The sequence below is a fragment of the Ursus arctos genome, chromosome X (assembly GCF_023065955.2).
Source record: "Ursus arctos isolate Adak ecotype North America chromosome X, UrsArc2.0, whole genome shotgun sequence".
Classification (NCBI taxonomy): domain Eukaryota; kingdom Metazoa; phylum Chordata; class Mammalia; order Carnivora; family Ursidae; genus Ursus; species Ursus arctos.
The window spans coordinates 19,350,821-19,373,518 of NC_079873.1; the positions used below are offsets into that span (position 1 = coordinate 19,350,821).

The following is a 22,698-nucleotide window of genomic DNA, read 5'->3' on the forward strand; positions in this document are numbered from 1 at the left end:
GGTGGCTTGAGGCCAGGATCCAGGGAATCCTGCCGAGATTTCTCAAGAATCCATTTTAAAGAAGGCACACACGTGCCTATGTATATCCTGTGAAGGGCCTGTGATGTTGTAGCAGCTTCATTTCTGCCTATTCACTCACTTCAGAAATGCCTTTAAGAACAATCAATCATAAATGCTAAAGGAAACCTACAAAATCACCACACTGCATTTCCATTCTGCAAAACTCTGCATTAGTGGAACTTTAATTACTTGGCTTCATTATACAATTTCCATTGCATGTAAGTGTAAATAATTTCACTCTAATGCACTCATTTGAATCTGTGGCTGAAAGCATTGGTAAAAATCCCATTTTTGTGGCACTTCCTTGGCACACTGAAGGAAAACAGAATGTATACTGTTAATCAAGTCATGAGTGACTCTGAAAGTGATGGGTTGCATAAAGATGGCAAATAAGAAGAGAAAAAATATAGTTTAAAGATTAAAAATATTTTATTTAAACTTTTCTTCATAAACACTTTTAACATTTTTTTCAATTTAAAAACAGAATGGATAGCATAAACATGTTTGAATAGATTATATTCACGGCTTGGGAAAAATTACCTGACAAAAATGTAAAGGCTTTCAAAACAGGTATAAAAGGCAAACCTTAAATTATTCTAAGATTTTTAAATCGGCCCTAGGATTATTTGACTACTGGCCCAAAATGTACCTAAAGGTCAAAATATTTTTCTATAGACAAAGTATGCCCAACAGGTAGAGGGCATATACGAGTTAGGTAGAAAATAACCTCTCCGACCACCTCACTGGAACTCTCCTTCAGAAAGCAAACACCTAATCCGTGCTGATATACTGATTAATAAGGTTTTTAATGCAGTTTGTTCCCAAAGATGTAAAAAGAAAACCCAAGAATATTGAGGGGGAACAAACCAAGCTGATGGCATTCTCAGTGTTGCTCGTGTAATACCGAGGTTACATGGGTATATGTACTGAAAGGCTAGGACTTCCATGAGCTTACCTATTCCAGTCTATGTCTATTGAATATTTGACTTTATAAATTCTCAATAAACTAATTTTTCAGGACTTTCATTTTTAAGATAAATCTCTTTTTAGAAGATATTTATTCCCAAACCAACTCTAATCTGATTGAACAAACGTATGATCCCTAAAAATGTTCAGAGTACAAAAAAAAAAATCAAAAATGTGTAATAGGCAAAAAAGAAAAATGGCACTAGCAGTTTTACTGCCATATAGCCCTCAGTTATATCTAATTTACACTATTATCTATGTTGTGTTTTACTTCAGTCTAAAACTTTAAATTATGTATTCTCAAAAGAGCTAGTCTTTTCTGAGAGATAGCTTATAAACTGAAATATCAATTTATATTATAAACTGAAATGTTATGACCTACAACCACATATACATATATAAAAATAGTCCCACTGAACGTTTGACATGTTTAGATTATGCAGCTCAAATAATTTGTTATAAAATATTTTAAAGCTTAGTTTCATGTAATTAAGACAAAACTCTCCATTTTTACCACTTCTCCCCACACAAATGTGTGTGTCCTTTACTATGACTCGAGCAGGCTTCCCAGAATGAGGTGTCCAAAGGTGCTGCTTTAGAAAAGATAAGTGAAGGGCTCAGTCAATATTTCACAAATTAGAGTAACACGCACACAGAGCAGAGTAATGAGGACACAGAGAATGCTGTCTCAAGAAAAGCTAATAGTTCTATTAAGCTTTGCTTTTTTAAAAACCAGTAGTATTTCTTCCAATTAAAAACCTTCAATGTGAGAATCTTGAATTTTACGAAACGACTGTAGTGCAAGGATTTTCTTTAAGCAGACTAAAATCAAAACTGAGAAGGTCAAAGACATGGAAGAAAACAAACATTTCTAATTAAGATGCAATTAATGAAGATCGGCTATTTTGTAATGTCTGCTGTTTAAAATGTAAAGTGGAAATTAACACACAAGGATCACAACAGTTACACTGTAGAGTTTCCAATTGGACTGAATTTTTTTAAAACCCCTATTTTGAACACATACAATGTATATAAACAAAAATGGTTCCAAATGAAGCACACAAAAAATAAACTTGAAAAAATTCTATGGAAAAATTTTCCATAGTTTAGTATAACAAAAATAAATCTCTTTCAGCGATTAAACCATATTTTAAAAGGGAATGTAAGTTAATCATGGATTTAAAATAACCTATATTAGCACTACATATAAACAGATGAGTTTTCTCAATACATTCAGAACCCAAGCAATAGCAACTATTCTTAAAGCTCAAAACTGATTACAGCTAACATCAGGTCAGACATGACTTACGTGTGAAGCTGAACCCAGAGTTAGTTCAAGTTAAGATTTCACAAATTTTCTAAAACATGAACTTTGATCTTGGTCTTACGCCGAGAATGGAAGACCAAGAATATGCAACTGTTTGCCCAGATCTTACCCTAACTAGGGCTATGAAGTCATATCTAAGCAATTAAAGAGAACCACCACTGGTGTGTGAAGTGTAAAAGCCTGATAGGGGTACCCTGTCTCGGTCTTTTCCAGCAAAAGACAATGATGAGGAAAATAATGAAGACGTTATTGTTATTTTCTTTAAAGCAAGACAGCACACACACAAAACACTAAACCAACTAATATATTAGAAAAAGAATTAAATGGCTAACCTAATTCCTAACTTTCAAAAATAAAATGATTAAAAATGATTTTTAAAAGGTAGAAAAAGACTTTTACCCATATTACCATGGGAAACAAGATATCGAATTCCATTTTTAGAAAGTGAAAGTAAATGACAGAACCACTTAATAAAAATTTAAGTCTCATATACAAAAGAATATCATTAACTTGATTTCTAAAACCAATGCCAATGTTTCTCTCTCTCAAAAACTACTTGTGTACCTAACTGTTTCTTAAACTCAAACACCTCCAGTTTGGGAGGTTTAAAATCAGGTGTTTTTTTCATAGTTATCTAATCTAATTCCGAAAAAACAAAGCAAAAGTCTTCACATTTCCATGACTTCACTCTTCCATTTTGTGTTCAGTGGTGGCAGCAGCAAAAAAAAAAAAAAAAGTGAAACTAGGAAATTTATACAACAGCCATAGAAGAAGGCATTGCAATATTGCACCAATATCCTAAGACCTGGCAAGTTTTGCCAGTGTAGAACTAGTCTGTATCAGATATAGACTCTACTCAGGAGAAAATGGCAACCACTTGAATGATCCACTCCCTGGTTATACTTGCTTAATCTTGTCAACTACGTGTTCTTCCTTCGAGTTTCAAGAGTTGAAAGGTGCGCAGCTAATCCTAAAACACTTACTAGAAATGCTTTTAAACAGTTATTCTTGATCCGTTCTGAACTTTGAGGTTACTATCCTTCATGCTAGTAGCTTTCAGTAAATAAAACAAAGGCTGAGGGCTTACATCCCCAGTGCCACTAAGTATTCTGTACTAAATAAACAACTAGATATGACCAGTAAGATTATAATTCTGTTTCTTACCTCTACGTCAAAAATGAGCTCAAATTTTCCACGAGTTGCTACTTTCCATTCAATAACGGATGCAGCAGCCTTACTGAGTGTAAAGAATGGGAGTTGCACTTACTTTCAAGGGGCCTCTATTTAGGAGTCTGGTATTACCTAAATGCTCTTTAAAAGTGCTTGCGCGCCGCAGGGCCCGGGCTGCGTCTACCACTCCGATTCTCACTAAAAACAGGGTAACGTTAAACAGACTGCAAAGAAAAACATTTTCAAAAAGAAGACATACATTGATAAGGAACACTAACGTTTACTTTTGAAAAGAAAATATAAAATGTTAGTTTCAGAAATCCATACACGTTTCAGGAATACACGGAGCTCAAATATTACTGAATCAGTATGGACTGAAGACAGGCTACTTTGATACCAAATGAGGACTCCAGTTATTTTAACTTTCTAAAAATGTTAATACATGAAAAGACGTTACATCTAAAATTCAACAAGTATGGCAAACCGTGTGTGCAAGTGCACTAGCTTAAAAATATAGAATCCTAACCACGCATAAAAGGAGATGTGCCTTATATGTTCATAAGATGTATGCAAGTATGGATATGCTTTCACTAACACAATGCAGGTAAGAGAAGGCAGCTTAGAAATAGTGTTTTGAATATAAAAAGTTAATTTTGTAGAAAATTTATATTTTTGCATTTTCAGCAAAAAGCCATGCAAAAAGGTCAAGAGTTTTAAACTTAAATCATAAAACCAAAAGGTCTAACAGACTAATACACTGAAATAATCGTTTCAAAAGATTTCAGATCGAGATAGGAACCGAAATTACATCCAGTGACATTTATCAGGTCTTCTCTTAGAAGATGCGGGACTCCTACGCTGACATCTGAAAGAAATGTTTAAAGCATAAAATCAACTTCCCAGATAAGTGAATCACTCTATTAAACTGCTTCTGGAAGTAGTTTCAAGAGCTAGCGCTTAGAATGAACTTATTGCATGAGTTTGAGGCCACTAAAAAGAAAAAAAAAAAGGATGCTAGCACAGAATGAAAAATTTTTTACGATATTAGACCAATGGCTTTGATAGTAAAACTGGTGAGGTTTTTCCTTACGTTTTTTTAATTAACTACTTTGTCACAAACAAATTTTTTTGTTTGGCTTTTTTTAAAGGGAGAAAGATGTCATTAGTTGCAACGTCTGACCTCGTCCAGTATATATTCCGGGAAATGCAGGTTGCACACTTGTAAACCATCCAGCTTGCAGGGCATCCGCGGGTACTCGTCTTCCTTCCACTTGTTTTCTTCCGGATCAAAAGTGAGGATGGAATCACTGTAATGACCATTGTAGCAAAGGCCTCCAAGAACCATTATTTGTTTGTCCAGCACAGTCACACCATGGCCACTTCTGCCAATTGGCATGGATGCCAAGATGGTCCATTGATCAGTCTCTGGGTTGTACACTTCTGTGGAAGGGCATCCCTGAGACTCAAAAGAGGCCCTTAAGATCACACAGACACCACCGAAGACATAAAGCTTGCCATTGTAAGAAATCATCTTGTGAAAGCATCTTGCGTAATTCATTTTGCTCTTATTCTCCCAACAGTTGGTAACCACTTGCGTTCTCCTGGTCCGCTGTTCTATGGTCCCTTCTTTACTGGGGTCGAACACGCACACTTGTTTGGAGGTGGAAGATGAGGTGATTCCACCGGTGATAAACAACTTGTTATTGAGCACTGTCCCTTCATGTCCATATTTGTTAACTGGATAAGGATCCACGAATTCCCATTTATCATTGGTGATGTCATATCTCTCAGTTGAATAGAAAGTCTCATCTCTGGTTCTGCCTGCTACGGCGTAAATAAACTTCCCAATAACACCAACTGCAAACTCTGAACGTGGCACTGACATGTCTGCCATCCGAAGCCAAGAGTTCTGCCTCGGGTCATACCTGAACACTTTGGAAGAAGCATGGAATTCGCCATCTGGGCCCAGTTCTTCCCCGCCCAACAAGAACACGAAGTTATTGACGATAGCAAGGCAGTCCGGGCGCAGAGGAACTTGTGGGCCCTCCAGTTCCCACCAGACTCTTGGTTTCTTTAAGAGAAGGATTTTACTGTTAACCATGCTATGTCCAATCATTCCTCGGAATACTGTAGTTTGGGGTTTGGCAGAGCGGATGCGGCTTGATTTCATGTCCAACAAAGGCTGCTGGTGAACGTTCTGAAAGTAATTCAATGCTTGGTCAACTTCATAGCGCAGCTGTCGGGAGTATCTATAAAATTCGGATGTTTTAACCTAAGAATACAAGTAAAAGAATTTAACCAAAAGAAAGAACATCAACGGCAAACAAAATATCAAAGCCAACTTAAGGTGATTAGTGTATGATTTGAGGCTTACTGTACTAAAACTGCTTCTCCTATTAAGATCACATACTTTTTTTTAAACAAAGCTATTATCATATTGGTTTTTGTAATAATCTATGCACATCCCCAAGCCTTTTAAAAGTAAACAAGCTATTTTCCAGGCCCAAGCTAAACTCCTCTAGCAAATGTACTAATCATCTATTTATTCTATGTCAGGCCCTGGGATACAAGTGGTGGTTGTAAGGACAAACAGAGGTTTCACAGGAGAGAGAATCACGGCCATGGCTTCCTTAACCACAAGGACACTGTCAGAGCAACCATGACTGAATAACTTGGGCAATCAAGTTAGTGAGTTAGTAAAAATTTAAATAGACACAAAATTCTCAGTGGGTTTTTGATAGAAAGACTTAGTTGGGTATTATCAACTCCTACAACCATAATCCAGGAGACAAGGTCCAATTTTTTCCTTTTTGTTTTTGGAGATGGAACTATCTCACTGTGATTTTTTTATACCAAGATCTTATGAAGCACTTTTAAGTACCATGCTAAGTTCTACAGGGAAATAAAAATGTTAAGTATCAGATGGGGTCTGTTTCCTTGAACAACTTCGAATATGTTTGGGGAAATGAAAATAAATACAGATTTGCCAACAAGTAAATGAGGTTGGGAATGAGAGTGTACAGCACATCTCTGAGTGATATGGGAGTGACCTGAAGATATGGAACATACCAAACTGGCCCGAAACACTCACAGGCTCCCTTGTGGAAGAGGTAGGAAGCTGGATAACCACGAAGAAAAAGCCTGTATCATAATGACAAGGATGAGGTGAGAGCCTTTCATTTCAACAGGAAAATCAGGTACTGAGAGAGAGAAAATAGGCAGAAGCACGTGACCGATATGAAGTAGCGAGAGAGTACAAAAGTGAGGACCCGAATTGATCGAGGGTTTAGATTTGCGGCGCTCTGGAGAGTGGTATCACTAAGGGACACTGGAGAGGCATTCTGCTTCACTAGTGATCAATCTGAACTGCTGGTAGGATGCTGAGGTAGAAAGGTCTAGGAGCCTGTGGCAAATCCGGGCTGACTGCTTGGGAGGGAGCTGGCACCAGGACATTTCTTTAGAAGCTTCCTTTCCTACCTCTCTTTTCCTCCCTCTTTCCTATCTTTCTCATTGACTCCCCACCTTGGTCCAAAAAAAGTCTGAAAGGATCACAAATGTATTTTAAGTATTTTGATAACTGTATTTCAATATAATTGGCTTCCTTTGTAATCCCAAGCATTTAACTTTATGGATTTAAAATCATTATTCTGAGAAGGGGTCCCTCCGTGGGTTTCACCAGGCTAGCGAAAGGGTAAACAGCACAAAAAAGGTTGAGAATTCCTTGTCGTGCTACATAAAAGAGAAAAAATGGACATCAACACTTCACTGGGGCTTTACGTGTAATATCTCAAGTTAAATTACTCCTCCCGTGAGAGAGTAATGATCATCCCTATTTTCCTGATGAAAACACTGAGGTGTAGAACCTTAAGTGACTTGCCCAGATTGTTTACGTGACTAAAACTGGTAGAGCTGGGATCTGAACCTTGAACCAGGACAGTCTTGCTCCAAAGCTCAATTTCCAACAGGTTACTGCACAGTTTCCACTACTCATTAGAAAACTCTTTAAATGACAAACTCATTTATTAAAACACTTAGCATACATGTTCAATGAATTAGCCTAATGAGCCTTCTCAAAGAAAAGGTAGTATAATGGTTCTTGAAACAAAGAATCAATCGTATGGATCACAATGACTGGGCATCCAACCTCATTCTTCCTGGCAAAACAGTAAGTGTGGAAGAGATCAAATAATGAATAATAGTAAAGAAGTAATTTCAATAAACAGACATACAATAAAAAATATAAGATCTGAAATCTCATCCTCTACTTTTACTTCACATATAAAAAGGCACAGAACGAAGGAAATGAAGTGAGCTCCAATCTCTTATGAGAAACAATGGAAACCTGTACAGCCATCATCACTGAGTGTTTATTAACATGGAATGATGTTCACAATATATTCAGTTTTTAAAAATCAATAGTACACTGGTAGCCCAATTAAGTAAGATTTTGTGTATGCATGCCTTTGTTAATAGTGATTATCTCTGAAACTTCACAAACATCTTTGCATTTTTTTTCATGTATCATATTTATAAACAAAAAGAGTCTTGCCATTTAAAAACTGGATCTCTCGAAACCATCAAAAATATATTTGCTTAGGAAAAATGAGCATCTTTTCATCTTTCCATTTCTTCTATGAATTGCCTAATAGTGTGCCTCACCCATTTTTCTCATCTTTTTCTAATTTGCAAGAGCTAAAAGGCAATACCCTGGAAATCAACAAGAAACATAAACCTCAAATTAAATATTTAAGCACCTACTATGCACAGCCAGTGGCCTGAGAGCTACACAGGTTTTTGAAGTAACAGAATCCCATCCAGCACTGTAATTAAGCACCACGTCAAGCTGCCCAGTATGGCGATTAAGAATCCGGTTTAGAAAATATCCAACTTTGGCACTCACTTGAGTTGTGGGATCTTGGACAAGTAACTCAACATCCTTATAGCCATTTCCTTATCTGTACTACTGGGAAACCAATAATAGCACCTATGCCTCATAACCCTAAGGTAGGAGACAAGCAAGATCATTTCTGTGAAAAGGACAATATAGTGCCTGTCATGTGGCAGTGTACAACAAATAATAGCCGTTATTAGCTACTATCACTGACCAGTGGACATCTGTAGAAGCGTCAGCCTAAGTCAATGCATCTGATGATGTGTTTTCAGTCTGCATAAAAATTCAGTCTTTCAGAAATAAGAGGAGAAAGAAGAGAAACTATTACTTTGGACCTAATCCTCCGCAATAAAATATGACTGGTAAGATGCAAGGAGGAAGCAGCTTTACAGAAAGCAGCCATGTCATTTGGAGATCGAGAAGGGAAGGGGAATGCTGCACATATTGGATAGGCAGATTTCAGGTTTTTTAAAGGAAAATTAGGATCAATTCCAAGATCGGAAACTGTGTAAAGAAGCTCAAGAAGGCTTGGAGGCTCTCAAAAGCATAATGCTGACTGCATAATTGCAAAACACACTGATGAGGGGAAGAAAAGGGGAAAGTATCTAAAAAATCTGATGTGCTGCGCAGAGAGCTTTCTGGAATTCAGATGTTAAAAAAACACTTACAACAGATGGTAAAAAAAAAAACAAGCATATATAACAAGTATTACAAAGGGTGAAATGGAGCTATAAGAATATTGTGAACAAGGCTAAAGCCTCGGGACGAACTGTGACTTAAAGTGCCAGATAATGAATACATGGCATCTTAGAGGTTAAAGTACAAAGAAGTAGAGGCAAAAGTGAAGCCCCTCCAGGATGGGGTGGTTAATGTAATATTAACAAAGACAAATACCTTCTCCTATTTTATTTCCATTCTTGGCTAAGGATGTTTTATTCTTTCTAATCTGAATATCAAACACAATGACTAAGAAGAAACTTAAATCCAAGACGGCTGAGAATAAAAAAGAAAAACTAGATAGATACTCTATGTTCAAGTCATTTGACTCAAAATCACATCCTGGGATCCTGAGAGGCTTCACAGACAAGGCTGCTTAACTGCTTTCCGTAATCTGTGTGGAATCATGAAGAATGGGAAAGGACTAGTAGCCAGACTTCCAAACTAGAGACTGGTTAGCCTAAGGCTGATCTGGATTGTTAAAAAACACCACTTGCGATAAGAAAGCGCTATGCGCTGGGAGGCAGCAGGGACTCACCCAGCAATGCCAAGACTGGACCACTTCCAGCAGAATGTCTGAGGATGTAGCAGAACTGGTAGAGAATGAGAGAACCTATGACTTTGGCAAAGTAATCAACAAGTCTAATGATAAAGAGGAACACCAGGGACCCACGAACCACCTAGAACTGTAGAAATAATTGGGTTAATGCATTCAGCGGGGGGAGAGGGGGAGGTAAGGTGAGATGGTGGGAAGTCCACAGCTTTTGTCAAATACTCCAGGGATCTGTGAGCTCCAAATGTAAAGCTCTGACTATCCTCAATATGAACTAACAATGTGATATGGCAGAATAAAATCATGGACTGAATTCAAACAGACAATCCCACGCTCTCCATTTGGTGAAACCACAGCTAAGAGGGCTGAGTCCCATCGCTATAATTTAGACATCACAAAGTGGACCACATCCCGAAGACAGCAAAAGGATCCAAACCATGGGAAAAAAATGGTAAAACTGACGAGGAATGTTTAAACTCAAGAGAAGACTCAGGAGAAAGATGGCAACCGTTTTCACGATCAGTCAGTGGAAGTTAGAAGGAAAATTTTAGGCCAGCATAGGGAAAAGCTTTGTAATTAGAACTGTCAAGATAATGGATGTTCATCACATTATTATAAGAGCATAGAAACTGGGAACAACTCAAATATCTATCAATAAGACACTGGTTGGATAAACTCTTGTATGCAGTCCTCACCATATGCAGTCATTAAAAAGAATGAGGTTAATCCACATGCACTAACACAGATGTTCAAAATGTCAAATGATAAAAACTGCAGAAGAGTATATAGAATATTCTCAAAAAATGGACTATTTTACACAGCTGGCAGTGTATTCAGAGGAAAACATATATATACACATACAACATACAGTTGCCCCTTATCAGGTTCTATACAGGTCTGTACTTGGATTTTTTACAAGGACTACAGTAAGAAGGGTATGGGTACATATTTTCCCCAAGTCAGGACTGTCTACCTCTATGGAGCCAGTGAGCGTTCCTGCTAGTGGAGGTAGTCCAGGTGTGACCCTGTATCAGGAGCACCGGAGAGGGGTGCTGGCATCATGTGACGACGAGGCACCAGGGCCTGTGTGACAACCTTCCACCTTCCAAACTCAGGCTCTTACAGATTCCATCGAACTGAGTCACCTTAACTTCTTCTTACACTCATTTTCCTGTCTCTCATTTTCTACCCAACCTTCAGGTCCCTTTGTCCTCTTCTCCATTCATTCTATTGTGTTCCTTTGAAACCCAAGTTCCAAAGAGTTTAAAAAGTTACTTCAACTGTATGTTAAAATCCACATCACAGGGGCGCCTGGGTGGCTCAGTCGTTAAGCGTCTGCCTTCGGCTCAGGGCGTGATCCCGGCGTTCTGGGATTGAGCCCCACATCAGGCTCCTCCGCTAGAAGCCTGCTTCTTCCTCTCCCACTCCCCCTGCTTGTGTTCCCTCTCTCGCTGGCTGTCTGTCAAATAAATAAATAAAATCTTTTTAAAAAAATCCACATCACAGTTACATATTTTTATCCAGCCTGTTCTACCTGTAGGCCCCCAATAATGGAAGCTGTGCCTTTGAGACAGTTGATTACACCGTAAAACGTCTTCTAACCAACGAAATTTAGCTCCTCTTCTCTGCCACAGCCAGAAGTTCTAGATCTACCTTGCCCTTTTCCTAGAGCTACGATTTTCCTCTAAAACCAGACAGTATCAATAAGCATAATTAGTTTCTTCTTTCATTAGAGAAATGGGGAATCAATGCCTCTTTGATAATCCTGGACAAAGTAATTACAGATATACTCTGCTTTAAAACAAAAAGCAGAGAGATAAGTGAAAGGAGTCATTTGAATGCACTGACAAAGGGAGCTATCAAAAAAGAAACACGTGGCTCATCTTTAAGCATTTCTCCCATCATTCACTCCTCACATAACAGTTCATCTGTAGATCAGGTGCTTCCAAAAGCAGATATGGCGGAAAATGACATTTCTTTCATGTAAAGAACTACTTTCCTTATCCTTTCATAGGATTAAAAAAAACTGTCTTGTTTTAACACTTAGAATATATTCATTATCACTTTTCTTACTTCGATACTTAAAAATTATATTACAAGAAAGCATTTTCTCTTACACTGAATACAAAATGAAAGTGTGTTACCTCTTAAAAACAGTGATCTGAAAATCTTAAATTGGCCATTTCTTCCTCTGATCTTCTTTTAGTTTAATGTAATTGTGTGTGTGCATATAAAGGAGAAAATGTGAGAAATTACTAATTTTGAATGTGGTTCCTATAAATATATATAAAGTCGAAAAAATAACAGCTAGCCATTACCACTCGGCAAAAATGTCATGTTTCTCCCTCTGCTGTCAAAATGTTATATCATCCATTCACTAAATTTTTAACTTTTAAAGGTAATTCGTATATACCACTCTGAATTTTGAGAATTAAAATGGAACTGACAATGTAACTAAAACAGCTATTTCCACAGAGCTTATTATTTGATTAAAAATCTGCAATTTAAAAAATCTACTAAAACTGGCTACAGTCTGGGGCACCTGGCTAGCTCAGCCAGTAGAGAATGTGACTCTCGATCTCGGAATTGTAGGTTCGAGCCCCATGCTGAGTGGAGAAATTACTGAAAAAAAAAAATATTTAAGAAAAAATAGCTGGCTACAGTCTAAAATTATTTTAGGTCTTCAGCCAGCCAATTTAAGATATTATCAGCTATTTCACCTTTTTTTAAATGCCCAATATGCTTATACTAAAAAACAAAACAAAAAACCCATGTCTCATTAGTTCATCTGTCAGTGTGGGAGGCAGGTGCCACTGGGGACTGGGATAATCCCTGAACTCAAAAGATCTCAGGTCTTAGGCTTGACATTGTCCCTAAGTCACTGTGTGACTATGGCCAAGCCTCTGGTTTACATATTTTCCCCTTACAAAAGGAATCAGTTGCATGAAGACACCCCTGGCCCTTTCTACATCCAAAAATGCTAACCTAATTATCAGAAAGATGAGTGAGTCTGTGTCATGTGGAAGGAAGATAGTCCTGGCTATCAGTTTTATCGTCCCGCGCCATTATCCAATCTGCTCAAAAGAAATATCCAGAAACAAAGCACTTACTAAAACAATTTATACCTTTGGGAACCACAGCTACATTTAGTATTATTTTGATATTCAGCAAATTGTGGAGCAGTCTTCATGTGCTGTGTTACAAAAGCATCCACCCCGGTATGAGAAGTCTATTTATAAAATCATGCTCAGAACTGAAGCTTATACTGATTTATGTTAAAACCATCACAAAAAAGCTAGGTGCAAAATACCTTTAATTAATCCCTTTGTCCTGAAAAATGGAGTTAATGACCAAGGATAAGGCTATAAAAAAATCAGTTCCTGCTAAGCACAAATCCTCTCAGTAATACTGTAATTGCAGTCAAATGCCAAACAGTAAAGACAAATTTTAATAAGGATTTACCTATCCTCTTTTCTTCAAGCAGCCAACAGTCTAAATTACCGAACAGAACTTCAGAAGTCAGGTAACCAGCATAAATGGGGGTGAGGGGAGAGGACCTCCTCAAGATAATACTCTATCTAATATGAGTTCCAGCACAATTTGGTTAGTCCTCTCTCCCTTCAACTTTTCTAGAGTGAAAAATATGTTGTTCAAAAATAAGTATGCTTAGAAAGTCTAATTTCCTTCCAATTTCAGCACAATAGTCACAGAACACCACTAGAAATTAAGTGTGCACAAGCCTAAAAGGTAGAAAATGATGTAATTTCTAGAAAGCCCCTTAAGACCATCGTATTATGTGATTATAGTAATATTTAGATGGCACAACTAAATTCTAGAATTTTTCCTATTTATGGAAATACTCTCAACTATGTAAATATTGTAATTTTATTTAAAAATATGGTAAAACAGAAGGAAAGCCAAAAAGGTTTAATCCTAAAACTAACTTCTGAATGAGCAAGGCTTACCCATGACATGTAACATTTCTTGAGTAAATATTAAATTTGAGAATTAAAACTTTAAAGCCTAAAATCTTAGTATTTGCCCTTGTTCCTCTCCGGCTCCTACTCTCCATTTTCTGACTTCTTTGATCTTCTTTGATTTCTGCTTATCGTTTGGTTTCTCTCCTTTTTCCTCCGTTCATTAAAAAATTTTTCTTCTTTTACAAGTCAATATAGCTGTCTGTACTCCATCTCTTCCTTCACTTTTACTTCATAGCTAATTTCCAATTTTAGGCTTCTATTTTCATCTCCCATTTACTTTATTTAAAAGGAACATCAGCAAGATTGAATTTGTAAACTTCCGTTTTCAGTGGGTTCCTTCCTGCTTCATACACCCCCCACCAAAGTCTCTCTCCCAGGGGATCTAACAGCAGTCAACACCCTAATCATCGCACCCTCCAGAAACCAGCGAACCTGGGATGAACGCACGCAAGTCAAAGGCAGAAAACAAGAGCACTCTACTTCTATACATAAAAGGTCCAAGACTTGAGAAAAACCCTTGGGTGATTTTTAAAGAACTGGGCGCACGTGTTAATTACAATCATTCAAGTCCACAGGGCAGGGGAGGAGGGGGGAGGCAAAAAGGAGACCGATACAGAAAAAGACACTAAGCGAACTGTGAAAAGTCTGCTTAACCTATTCACGTAAGTTTCAACCAGAAAACCTGCTTATCTCTGTGCTTTCACTCCAAGGGGCAAGTGAGCTGATTGTTAAATTTAAGCCATTTCAAGTTTATAGCTGTATAAGTACTATTTAATATATGAAGGGGATTTTAAACTTTTTCAAAAACAACTCAAACTTATTAGGAACTCTAAACAAACTTCACATTTGAAATCTAGGTTATCGCCTTTGTAAAAAAAACAAAACAAAATATTTGTATTGTCAAATACGGCACTGCTTATGTTTCTCATGTACTTCAGTGAGGGTTAGAAGCAAATTTGTTTTTTCCTGTAGATTTGTCTGGCTGTAGCTGAAGTTATTAGAAATAACTGAACTTTTTTTGAGTTTTCCACTAAACTGTGGTAACACTACAGGTAATGGTCTGGACAGAAATTTTGGATCGCTCAAGTGCTCGATTAGTCAAAACATGTCACAGTACCTAAGTAAAGGAATTCTGGAGGGCATATAGCACCTACACTTGACACAGATGCATCCTTACCCATACAATGTCATTACAAGTGCTCTGTACCTCAATTAACCAGAATATCGCACCATCCAAGCATGACATTAAGGACAATCAATTTACTTATGCATTAATGCTATCTACATCAACTATGCTAATGGAGAAAATATTTGGAAGATTATCAGTGTTTTGTGAAGACCAGTTCCAAGGGCTACCAACGTTCTTAAGTATCCAAGGTATACTTGGACACTTAATTTGTAATCCTTGAATTCTTTCTGTTTCAAGGTCAGTATAATACGCCTTATCCCCATTTTAACACGTAGCTTTTAAAGCCACAAATTCTGCACCTTAAGACTTTTTTTAAAAAGAGTATTAGGAAGCTCTTCTAAAGCATTTTTTATTCTGATCCTAGGATTAATTTTTATTAATAATGAAGCTGTGTTTTTTCAGAAGACTATCAAAATCATCCCAAAGTTGTAAAAGTTTCTGTAACAAGCTTTCATAAAATGCAGATATGGTTTGTTAAATCCAAATATATTCTCAGTAAAAGAGAACTTTTTTCTCACTAAAACATCAGCTTTGCTCTTTAAAAGTTAAGCGTCTGCCTTCGGCTCAGGGTGTGATCCCGGCGTTATGGGATCAAGCCCCACATCACGCTCTTCCGCTATGAGCCTGCTTCTTCCTCTCCCACTCCCCCTGCTTGTGTTCCCTCTCTCGCTGGCTGTCTCTATCTCTGTCAAATAAATAAATAAAATCTTTAAAAAAAAAAGTTACATAAATTCAAATTTGGGGGAATATGATAAACTACATTTAGTATATGAGGGACAAAAACACACTAGGGAGTCTGAATATCATGAGCTGATTTATAAAACATTAGGAATAAAGCAGAATACATCTTTATAATCTGCGCCCTTACTAAACAGCCAATGAAAAATCAACTGTAAAAGCCTAATTATAAGCTGAACAAATGTGTTTTTTTAATCTTTACAGGACTGAAAGACTTTCTTTCCTTTTGAAAAACTGGAAGATTTTATGATTATGATTAATACAATTTCTAAGGGGATCATTGGTATGCCCTTACCTTATGCATATTTATGATACTGAAGATGCCCTGGGTTCGAAAATATTAAAATGTCACTGTACTAAAGAATCAACATATGGGTATTTTAATGAATAATTTAACAATTTTGCTAAAAAGATCTTTTCTATACAAAAAAAGTATAATAGCATTTTGCCAAATATACATTTACTTCATAAAATGTTTTCAATAAAGCAGTAATTGTGTTTTAAAAATCAAAAGCCCAAAGAAAGCAAGGTTTAAACTACTTAAATCTTCACATCACTGACATTCAAAATGACAAATGTCAGGCCTTATCTCTGTTAACAGATGCAAAGACCCACAGAGGTAGTAAAAAAAAAAAAAAAATCCATGCCACAGACATTTGTGTCAGTAAAAACTGAAAATGAAGTCTAGTTTTAAAACTGGGAATCCACTACAGATAAAAGGAATCCTAAGAACTCTTCAACAACTATATTAAAAGGACAAGATCTTTAAATTTATTTTCAGCTTTCTTTGATTATACATTGAAATCCCCAGAATTGGATTTGCACATCTGGAAGTTTTCCCACACCTTGTAACTTTTTTCAGTGCTATTAAGTTTCTCAGGCTATATTTTGTTCACGCACACACACTGGAATTTTCATGACTATATAACAACTTCTAAAGGACGCAAGTTGGGCCAGAGGGTTAAATGCATGCTTCTGCACCTCAGGGTCCTCTTCCCCCCTGCTCCAGCAGCTATCACAGGAAGCCCTTGGACTGGGAAGTAAGTAGACCTGGGTTCCACTCTGAGCAGTGCCGCTTGTTCTGGGATAAGATTCCTAACCTTTCTGAGCCTCTTTTCTTATCTATAAAATGGAAATAACCTGTAGACTCTACCTTCGTGTAGAGCACTTGAGGCACAATCTGACATATATAAGGTGTTAAGTAGAATCACTGCTTCTAAGGAACTCCAAGAGGACATTTAGAAGTCATGATCTCTTTGGTGATGGTCCCATAGAGTACTCCATACAAAAGTTAAGACTGTCTGTTTTCAGCTGGGGAGAAAAGTAGAGGACGATGGGGAAAGATATTGCAGAAGAATAAACCCAAAGATTTCAGCAAAGCTAGAGGGCATGATTCAGGTTCCGGCAATGAAGGAGGGCTATTCCCTGCGGAGAGGCGGAATGCCCTGTTCCCTCACTATGAAGCCTCTGCTCAGATCTGTTCCTTACTACCAAAGGAAGAATTAAAGTCTATATACGTTTCTTCCACGAAGCTTTGTTCACTTGCTTTTTATTTTCCTGAGGCCAGGGTAAAGACCCTGACAAAGAGATGCTACACGCAAGTTAACTTCATCAGCTACTCTACAGAATAGTTAGGGAGGTGAGTTCATTTAACACTAAACTGTGCAGAACATCTCAAATGGCTGAGAAACCAGGAGAAGGGTTTAATATGTGAGAAAGGCTGTTTACCACATGCATATTCAGAGTGTTTCTAATGAACAACTCACTCCTTGAACTTCTAGAGCAGCGCTGTGCAACAGAAATATAAAGAGCCACAAATGTGAGCCAATGATTAATTTTACACTTTCTGGTAGCCACATTTAAAAAAGTAAAAAGGTGAAGTTGATTTTATAATGTATTTTATTTAACCCAGTATACCCAAAATATCATTTCAAACTATCAAAATGAGTACTGAGGTCATTTATACCCTTTCTGTCCTCCTAATTTTTGAACTCTCAATTCAGACTTGCCACATTTCAAGTATTCAGTAGCCACAAGCAGTAACTGTATTGAACAGCGCAGTTCTAGAGTCATAGATACACACTAATTTTTTTATTAGTGAGTAATCTTTTAATCTTGACTTCAGCTAGTTTTAATCCCATTAAACTGAGTGGAAAGGCTCTCAGTTTTTTTTTAAAAAGGAGGGAAATTTTTAAGAATCTAAAAGAAATCTAACAGAACACTATGAATAAAATTCTTGATTATCTTAGTCATAGGACTGGGCCTCCTAACACAAAAAAGAATGGTAAATTCTAAGTTTGATTAGAGTTGCTAAGTGCCAAGACTTCTTTAGCATTACAACAATATTTTCCTCTAACTGTTCCTGAAAAAAAACACAATGCTGAAAAGTAGATGTGTTAACAGGACACGTAAGGAAAAAGAGGAACTAAGTTAACACCAACACAAAGAAATAATCTGATAAATCCAGACTGTGGGACACACTAAGACAATCAGTGATCTGATCTTTCTCAAAAAGAAAAAAAGTGGGCGACTGTTCAAGAATAAGAAAGATTAGACAGCCGTGATAACCAAAAGCAATGCATAAATAACGACTAGATTCTAGGGCATTTTGAGAAATGGGAAAATTAGAATATGGACTAGTTATTAGATGATATGACTGTTAATTTACCTAGATGGAATGGCATTAAACTTGGGTAGGAAAGAGTCCTTATTCGTAGGAGAGGCATGTTAAGTTTTTAGGGATGAAGTATTATGATGTTTGCAAATTATTTTTGAAGGTTCAGCAAAGAAAAAAGATCTAGATAAAGCAAATATGGTAAAATATTAACAGTTCTTGAATCTAGGTGACAGCTACACAGGTATCCATTATACTATTCATCCAACTTTTTTGTTTGAATATCCTCATCATACGCAAGAAAAAGGAGAGAGTTCTAGATTCAAAGGGAGACATCAGGGGCGCCTGGGTGGCACAGTTGTTAAGCGTCTGCCTTCGGCTCAGGGCGTGATCCCGGCGTTGTGGGATCAAGCCCCACATCAGGCTCCTCCGCTATGAGCCTGCTTCTTCCTCTCCCACTCCCCCTGCTTGTGTTCCCTCTCTCGCTGGCTGTCTCTACCTCTGTCATATAAATAAATAAAATCTTTAAAAAAAAAAAAAGGGGAGACGTCATAACCCAATATGCTGTATGAACCTTGATTAAATCCTAAAAAAAAAAAAAAAAGCAAAAAAAGACATTTAGGGGACAAGCGAGAAAAATCAGAAAATGAAGTGCCTATTACAGGACATTAAGGAATGATCGTTAATTTCAACAACAATATTATGGTTATGTCGAATTTCCTCACTCTTGGGAGACGAGCTGCTCGCTCAGTTAGGGATGAAGTGTCATAATGTCTACAACATTCTTTGAAATGGTTTTAGGTAGCTAAAGCCAAAGTGGCAAGAAGATAACAATATTAACCTACAGGATATGTTTATTGGTCAACATTCCACTATTCTTCCAGAGTTTATGTTTAGAAAGTCATAAGAAGTTTTTAATAATTTAAAGCTAAAAATAAAAAGTGCCTATCAATATTCCATGTTTCAGACGTTCAGCAAATAGGATAAAACCACAAATCAAAACTGCCTACACTTTTCCCCATGTAGATTCTCATACTAAAAAAGGACCAGCACAGATGTAACATGTCTTTATTTCTGTGCCCTTTCTGGCACCATGCATATATAATGGATATTAAAATGGCTTTGTTTGAGACCTGCAGCATACTAAATAAAGGAAAAAGAGATGGGCCCTATTTTCAAGGGAGCTCAAAATAGCATGGTGCAAAATAGTTCAAATTCTTATTTCCCAACCCAATTTTCCATTTTAGTTTGGTTTATGAAGTTTTATTTCTAGAGATAAGCTCTCAAAAATCTGCCTAACGTAGTGTTTCTCAAAATTTAGAAAGCCATACATTCCTCCTGAAACTAACAATGTATGTTAAACTCTACTGGAATTAAAATAAAAGAATTCCTTTGATAAGCGTTAACTCTCATACATCGCTAAGACAAGAATCACTGACTACCTTCCATTTATCTTACCAGTATTTCTAAAATAAAACTAAAAGATTTTTGTTATATTACAAAAAACAAAGATGCCTCTGTGGCCAGGGCCTTATTAAGTTTTCCCAAGAAATCAACTCAAGAAGGAAGCCTTAACAGTTTTCTTCTGAGGAGATCTACCCAATACCTGGCCAGTGGTGAATAACTACCTCCTATGCTATATAAGCAAACAAAATCCATCAGAAGGTACAGTGATGTTTCATATAATTTACAAAACTACCCGACGGTATTAATGTTCATTTCAGCCACTGTCACTATTGACCACTTGAACTAGTAATTAGAATATAAAAGGGCTCTGCACTCAGCACTTAAAAATCATTTACTGCTAACAATTATCCATCATATTGTCCCACAAAAGGAGAAATTTTTTCTTATTTCACCAGTACTTCCAACTAAACTAAAGTTGGAGGGTTTTTGTTTTAGTAGTGGGAGAGCTTTTGCTTTTAATGTATAAAGACAAAACAGGATTCCCCAGGGAAAGAGAGCAATAAAAACTATAGTAAGAAAAAAAATCAAATCAGAGACAAATGATTTACATAGGTGATGTAGGGCTGATTACCAACCAACAAAAAGTAATTAAGAAATGTATTCTTTAGTTTCAATTATTTCTGCCAGATCAAGTACATTCTGAGAATAAAGATAAAGTCCCATAAAATTGGGTTCTCTATTAAAAGTATAAGTTAATGACATTTCATAGCATTCCGGAGGGTGGGGGGGCGGGGGGACATGCCAGGCTGCTGAGTGTTATATGAAGGCTCAAGTTTGTTTATTTTTCAAATGGTGTAAACAACCCTCCTTTGCAAATATTATAGTTGTATCACCAGGTGTGGTAACCAAAGCTGAAGAACTATTTAACAAGAAGGGTGTCGAACCAAAGCTTTAAGTGTGCTTTCTAGAAAGAAGAAAAGATGCAAGAGGTAAACAGAGCCCCAGAGGTAACCAGGTGATTAGAAACCAATTAAGTTAAGCAATTACTGAAACTGCTTTCTCTCCTTTCGGCAAGAAAGGATCACAAGTGAGACTCTGATATAAAAATGAAATATGCTTGCATGCAAAAAGGCCAAGGCTGTTTTAGAGAAAGACTACTTTTCAGACAGCAGAACTATTACATGGTAAAATGTGCACAGGGATGTTTGATCAATGTAGACAGAGGATTAATAGTCTATTTAGTTAGAAATGCCAAAACAATGGTTTTAGACATAAACATGTTTTTATGGTTAAATTTAGTTAGTATTCATAGTGAAAGAGGGGAAAAACAGAACTACTTAAGAGTAGGGAAGAAAATCAACTAGGTGAGGGTAGGGAAGCATCACCACTAGGGCCTACTGCTTTTCAAGAGCTATTTTGTTTACTCACTACATTTTAGAGGAATACAAAACTGCATTAATGTACATCATTCAAAACTACAAAAACTCCTCTCAACTCTAATTTCAGCATGTATTACTTAAATTAATTTTTAAAAATAGAGCTAGCCTGACCCAGTTCAGACTTAATTACTTTGTGAAAAGAAAGAAAAGCTAAAGCAAACTTGGAATATTTTGGGTTAAATAATTATGCCTCAACTTTAAAAGTTCTTTCAAAACAAAACTACTCTACTACCTACCTGGTTCAAGTTTTACCCACAAAATGTGTTTTTAAAAACCTAAATGCACAAGTTACAGCAAATTAGACTGCTTATCCATTAACTATTCTTATAAACTATTCTCTTTTTAGCTCCTGACCAAGCCTGGGAACCTTACCTATAAAGACATACTGCCTTAACTAAACGATGAGTCCTGTCTATTGCTTTCAAATGCACTAACCTTCTCGAAAACACTGGATGGGGTCATCAAACAAAACCTGATGTTCTGAATGATGGTATCGGTATGTCTCCAGCGTCTTCTATCATGCCGCAGCCAAGACTGCACAGCCTCGTACAGCTCTATCTCTGGGAACCTGCTCAGATGATCATTATCCAAATAAGACATGAGCTTCTCAAAGCTCAGATAAGACAGGAAGTCAGGCCTGGACATGAGTGGCACAAAGTTGTCTAGCAGAAAGGCGTCCAACTTCTCCCTGACTCCCTCGATGTTTACACCAAAATCATCTAAGAGTCTCATAATTTCTGCACAATTTTCTAAGCAGATTTTCGCTAATAGAAAAGAGCAGCAGAACTTCACCACTTCTATAAGTTGAACATACATGGCAGCCTGAAGAATCTCATGAACAGTATTCATACTCAGTTCTATAGTTCCATAATACATAAATTGAAGGACGTGGCTGAAACCAGTAGCAGTTAGACCTTTTAAATGAATTTTGTCCTGATCTCGCTCCCTCATGTCTGCAGTAAACATAATTCTGAAGTAATCACTCTGGGTGGCCAAGAGTGCTTTATGGGCCTGGAACTGATGATCTTCAATAACCAGAGTGACATCAAGAAGCAATCCCTCCTCATACAGTGCTCTGAACCCAGCAGAGACACTGGTGTCATGGATGGAGGAACAGAATCCTTCCACGTCCCCTGCCATGAATCACCTGGAAAAAAAGGTAATCAAAGAAAACTGTGTTAATCATTTCCATGCATTCTGAAGACATTATTAACTTAAGAGCTTAAACAGTTTTTCATAATTATCTCAATTCCACTGCCTAAGTCTTAAATGTACAAGCCCTTCGGGAGAATAACAACCTAAAGGTTTGCAGGCTAATGTTTTTGGCTTCCCTACTTGGGGAAAAAAATCTATTACATATCTATCAAACAATGGCAAATTGTTAACCTACAAACAATATATGCCTAGCTCACTGATTTTACACTGTTCACCAAATGTATTTCAATATGTCCCCAAATTATCAACACAAAAAGGATTTTTCAGCCAAATGTTAAATTATGAGAAAAAGCAACGTAAAAGAAATCAAACCAAAAAGTACCACTGTTGACCTTGAAAAAAACCTAGGAACTTACCCAAAGGAAATAATCAGATAAATATGCCAAACTGTACACACAAGATTTTTCTTTCTAGACTTACTTATAATAAAAA

General features: G+C 37.0%; 1 protein-coding gene across 3 annotated transcripts in view; it reads right to left on the minus strand.

Moving 5' to 3' along the window:
- Positions 1-470: 470 nt before the first annotated feature.
- Positions 471-22,698, minus strand: part of KLHL15 (kelch like family member 15) — a 34,733-nt gene continuing 12,505 nt past the window's right edge. For 2 of the 3 annotated variants that reach the window (XM_026480179.4, XM_026480181.4), the window contains 2 exons: positions 21,487-22,198; positions 471-5,795 (listed from right to left, as the gene is read on the minus strand). In XM_026480179.4, the coding sequence (XP_026335964.1) occupies positions 4,686-5,795; positions 21,487-22,191 (1,815 nt within the window). In that variant the 5' untranslated portion in view covers positions 22,192-22,198 and the 3' untranslated portion in view covers positions 471-4,685. The remainder of the gene's footprint in view (positions 5,796-21,486; positions 22,199-22,698) is intronic. The other variant, XM_057310620.1, reaches the window with a different exon arrangement.